This window comes from Aplidium turbinatum, chromosome 6, assembly GCF_918807975.1.
Source record: "Aplidium turbinatum chromosome 6, kaAplTurb1.1, whole genome shotgun sequence".
Taxonomy (NCBI): domain Eukaryota; kingdom Metazoa; phylum Chordata; class Ascidiacea; order Aplousobranchia; family Polyclinidae; genus Aplidium; species Aplidium turbinatum.
The window spans coordinates 7,745,245-7,750,558 of NC_137477.1; the positions used below are offsets into that span (position 1 = coordinate 7,745,245).

Sequence of the window (5,314 nt, forward strand, 5' to 3'; positions counted from 1 at the left end):
TTTGCTGCTCAGTGAAGAGCAGTGCTTTACTTACGTGTGCACCTAACATTGCTTAATTTTGTGCACAAAAAAGTGTAAATCTACCAAGCTGTTATGGCGGGAAATAATTTTTATTGCCACATCAGTAGCCTACCACATTAGTAGGCCTATACATGGCATTGCAACTGTATCCCATAGCTAAAATCATGAATTCAAAACCGGCGATGTGGACTGGGATATGAGCTTTGAGAATAAAATTAAGCATGCTTGCTATCTTAATACGGTACCGTACAATGTTTAGCATTTTATTATATTATATAAACTTTTAACTTCTTTTAAAATTTAAATAGTAGTTTTGATTTGATATTTTTTTTGACTTAAGGCTAAATAAATAATCCTAGTTTGATTGTTGCTATGGAAAAAGAAAATATACAATTTGGCATTTCAACAATGAAAAGAGGCAATTCAGTTACCGGTATTGATGCAAATGACATTGGGAATTTAATTTTGGAAGAGCTTCGTTTTATTAGAAAAGATATGAAGCAAGAAATAAGGTTAATTGCAGAGAGAATTGAACTGTTTTTTCAGCCACAAGGAAGAATTGAATGTAAAAAACTGAAGAAAATGCAAAACGAACCAGTTAATGTTGCATTAAAATCTGGTATTCCTTCAGATTCACAAATTCCTAATGACCGAGCAAAAGAATTGAAAGCCTGGAGAGAAAAATTAATTTTAAAAGAAAGGTTGGAAAGTGAAAAGATAGGTGAATTTCAGAATGAACTTCTGTCAAAACACCACCCAGAAAATACTTTTCCAATATTAGTTTACAATAGCACTGCAGATGGGCACAATGACCAAAGTAATTCTCTGATGGAAAAGCGACTTTTGTCTGATTTTGATTGTGATGATTCAAGTGAAAGTCAATTTGCCATAAAAAGCTCTTCGACATGCACCATCAGTTCTTCAGTTAAAGAAGATACTGGAGTAAATATTACAAGACGTCCTGTGATTAGTAAACTTATTAAGAAACATAGCAGTAAATTACAAGCAAAAAATTTATTTATGGAAACTTTAGTAGATCAAAATCTTTACAAATGTCAACTGTGTGGCAAACGTTATGTCAACCAAAGGGATGTAAAAAGACATATGCGCTCCCACACTGGTGAGAGGACTTATAGTTGTCCAACTTGTGATAAATCATTTATTCGTCAAGAACACCTAAAAGTACACATGCGAACGCATACTGGTGAAAGACCTTATCCATGTGAATTTTGCAAAAAAGCTTTTTCAAGGTCAGGTGATTTGAAAGTCCATATCCGTACACATACAGGAGAAAAACCTTACCAGTGTGAAATATGTGAAAAAGGCTTTGTAAAAAAAAGTGACATGAAAAGACATGTAAAAACTCATGCCAATGAAGGGCCATTTAGATGTTCAATTTGCTTGAAAGTATTTGCAAAGTTAAGTACGATGAATAGACATGTGAAAACACATTTTTCTGAAACAGATGACACTGAATTCAGTAATGCAATAGACTCATCTGAAACAAAACAAGCTATTGAGGTTGATTCTATGAGCAGTATAGATGAAGCTAATTTTACTCGGACTTGTTTTAATCAAGTATACACTGATACTGACAAGGTGAATGATGGCATAGACACTGTCTCTAATATAGACCATGCTTTAATAATTGCATCTACAGAATCACAAAAGTTAATTTAGAAGGAAGGAAACAACTAGGAAAAAAGAAATGTTAGTTGCCTTGCTCTACAATTCCTAGTTTGTTTGTACCAGTTTAATCCTTAAAATGAAACTGTGTCATGTTATTCCTAACACAAGTCTTTGATTCACAAATGATGTACTATAATCTTAGTTATTCAATCTCCTTGATTGCAGTGCTATCTTTTATGAAATCAATAATTGTATAAAAGTATTTTTAAATTTCTTAAAGTGTTATGTTGAAGATGTAAAAAAGAGTGCTAAGCTCAGATGGTACAATTGTTTTTTTTTTATCATCAAAGCTATCTTTCCAGTTTGACATATCACAGAAATTACATTGAGTTTATATGAATTTCATTGCTTTTATCTATTTTACATGGTGAAAAATTGTTATTTGTTCATGCTTCATTGTTGTTAACAATATGTCTATAATTATGTAGCCTACCCAAGAAGAAGTGGTCTCGGGGCCCTAACTCAGTTACCTACCATCAACATAAGAAAATAAAGTTCTCTTGCCATAGTCGAAGGGTGCTGGCTGCTGGTAAACATCCAATGTATTTACTGCCTTTCCTTCAGCAGCTACATCAACCCAATGTATAGTTTACATGCTGAGTGGAGAAGTTGAAACGGGTGCAACCTAATTCGTCCCCCGATTTTGTCCCCTAAAAAGATTGAGAAAAAAATACAACAGAGCCAAAGTCGCTGATCGGAGTTGCCGCAAACATTTTAAAAATTCTTTTGATCTTTTCAGGGGACGAAATAGGTTGCATCCTTATTGAACCCTAACCCTTAATAAGGATTCAACCTATTGGTTAGGGTTAAGGTCAGGGTTAGGGATATATATAAATGTTTATATTTCTAACCCTGAGGATTCAACCTATTTCTTCCCCTGATGTTGGGGGACGAAGTGTTCAGGGGACGAAATAGATTGTATCTGTTGAAACTACAGCAGTACATTCGCTGGGCCATATCATTGCACCCTTTATAGAATGCAACCATATATTTCATGTAAAGTCATCTTGCTTAACAGTACTGACTGCCATCTGTAGTTAGCATGCCCACAAAATCTACTGTACCGTAATACTGTATCATATGTAGTATATATAAATTGCAAAGGTTGTTGTGACTTATCTTTTTGCGTCAACTGCATTCTAGTGGTTTGTAGATGCTCATTTATTTAGCATTGTGATGTATATATTTGCTCCTTTTATGTAATTGTGATGCCATTCAATATATCTATTATTTCTAATTTCTGTACGATTGATCAATGTTCATGGTTTTCCATGATAGACTCTGACTGTTGGCAAACTAACTTAGATTTAGATCATGGTTCAAAAGTATCCTACAAATTTTTGTTTGCGTGAGCGAAAACCATATTTATGTTCTGATATATAGTCTATTTGTGTTTAAGGTTGATTGATTGATTGAATCTTTATTCTCGGTCTGGGAAAGCTTCTTGAAGAGCTTAATCCTGGCAGTTTCGCATACTTGTAGAGGCTTTGAATCAGTGACGCAAGCCCGGTCGCTGAGATTGACAGAGTGAAGTTTCCGGTTGTTGAAGTCTTATTGCTGGGAAATTATTCCATCCATTAGATGCCACTGAATGGAGAGCAGTCCTTATCGTGCGTTGCTCAAGCGCACATCCCGAGAGTCGAACCAGCGCCGCTATTGATCTTGAAGTTTCTTTGTTCCAGAAGTCACGCGCTAACCAATTGAGCTATCGGGGCGGTGGTTTTTACTATTTGTTTTTACATTGCCTTAAATATCAAATTTAAATTGTTGATGTCATAAACTTAGGCGTCTTTGTTTGCAAAGCTTTATTGTTAAAGTCATATAAACATTGCTATTACGTTTTTTATTTGTATCTTTTTGTTTCAGATCTTTGTGTTAAGCCGCAGTTTTACTTGTAACACTAACATAAGGAATGACCGATCAGCAGCTGTCATTTTCAATTCTCTCTCACCATCAGTATGAACTTCTTGGAAAATTGATTTTGCAAGAGCTTCAAGGAATTCGAAATGACTTAAAAGTTGAGATAAGAAATCTTGGATTAAATCTTAACTCCCATCTATCAGGTAAAGCCGATGTTGTAAATTGGGAAGAGAAATCTCTTATTCATGAAGAAGAGAATGGTATTAGGGACAGTGGTAGTCTTTTTGAACAACAAAATATTGAAATGCCTGATCAAGAAACCATCTTTGTAGCTGATGACTTGAATAGGTGTCCAGAAGAAAAGATCATTGTCGAAGTTAATCAGTCAAAAGAAAGTTTTGCTCCTGAGATTCAAAGATCCCATAATGCACCAGGTAATGAAGTTGAATCAAATCCAATAGAAGATAAACTGGTTTCCTTAAACAATGACTTTGATGAGTTTCTCAAATACAAAAAGTCACTCAGTTTCAGCAACTCAATTTCAAATTCACTTGGTGACCTCCAACAGAAGTTGGTGGATAACTCGCAATTTCCACCAAAATTGATAAAAACTAGTGTAGGCACTAAAAGATGGTGTCATCTTTGTGCAAAATACCTTCATACAAGTGGGTTCGATCGGCACATAAGAACTCACACTGGTGAACGCCCTTTTAAATGTAGCATTTGTTTGAAATATTTCACAAGAAAAAGTGCACTAAAGTATCATGAGAGTAACATTCATGCGATTATTGATAAAACAACAGGAGCCTGTCAATCAAACTCTGGTTCAACTGCTAATCAAAATCGTCACTCAGTTTTAGCAAGTAATACAATGACTAGGAGTGAAATAAATAAAAATGTCAACAGAACAAGATCATATTTTGGTATCCCATCCTATGCAGAAAAATCAGCATCTTTAAAAAAGTTAATAAGAACGAAAACGAAAAGCAGACGATGGTGTTTTTTGTGCAGTAAGTATGTCATTGGAAATGGTTGTTTGCACATGGGACCTGTCACTGAAGAGAAGATTTTCCAATGCAGGTTTTGCTTCAAGTGTTTTACTCGCCGAAGCATCTTGGCATCCCATCTGAAAAGGCATAAAAATGAAACACATTCTGACATGGATCATCGACAAGAGAAACCTTTTGTTCCATCAAAAACTGTGACGAATGAAGATACGCCTAGCGTTGTTGAAAGTACTTTTGTACCCAGACATTTAATGGGATCGTTTGGTTCAAAAATTACTTCCACACTACATGAGAGCATGCAGAAAAATGATGAAAACATGCCTGTTATAGAAAAAGCAATGAATCAAGCGGGCATTTTATCAAATGAGACAGAGCATCCTTTTGTTTCACATCACAGCATTCCTAGCTTAGATGATGGTACACAGGGAACTTCTTCAAGAAAGGCAGTCAAACAAGTTTCAACTACAACTGACGACAAAATGCCTTCTCTTACATCTCTGGTTAGTGAAACAAGTGAAAATGCTAACATAACTGAACCTAATAATGCTGTTTGTTTAATTGGGACCGGCATGGAGAAATTTGATAACGCAGATGATCGAAATTCCTTCCTCACCACTTCCATTCATAACAAACAAAATAAAGAACTGCTAGACAAGTATAGCATATATCGAAATGGCAGAAGATGGTGCAAATTATGTGAACGATCATATCATGCAGTGGGCTTCATGAGACATCTT

The 5,314-nt window shown here is 35.2% G+C and overlaps 1 protein-coding gene across 1 annotated transcript; it reads left to right on the forward strand.

Annotated features, from left to right (window-relative positions):
• Positions 1–488: 488 nt before the first annotated feature.
• Positions 489–3,569, forward strand: LOC145771627 (uncharacterized). The gene has a single exon (XM_082583346.1). It carries the CDS (start codon positions 517–519, stop codon positions 1,699–1,701), a length of 1,185 nt encoding a protein of 394 aa, XP_082439472.1. The 5' UTR covers positions 489–516; the 3' UTR covers positions 1,702–3,569.
• Positions 3,570–5,314: the final 1,745 nt, after the last annotated feature.

Coding starts and splice junctions, on each gene's coding strand:
- LOC145771627 (XM_082583346.1), top strand. CDS start 517: ATGAAGCAAGAAATAAGGTTAATTGCAGAGAGAATTGAACTGTTTTTT.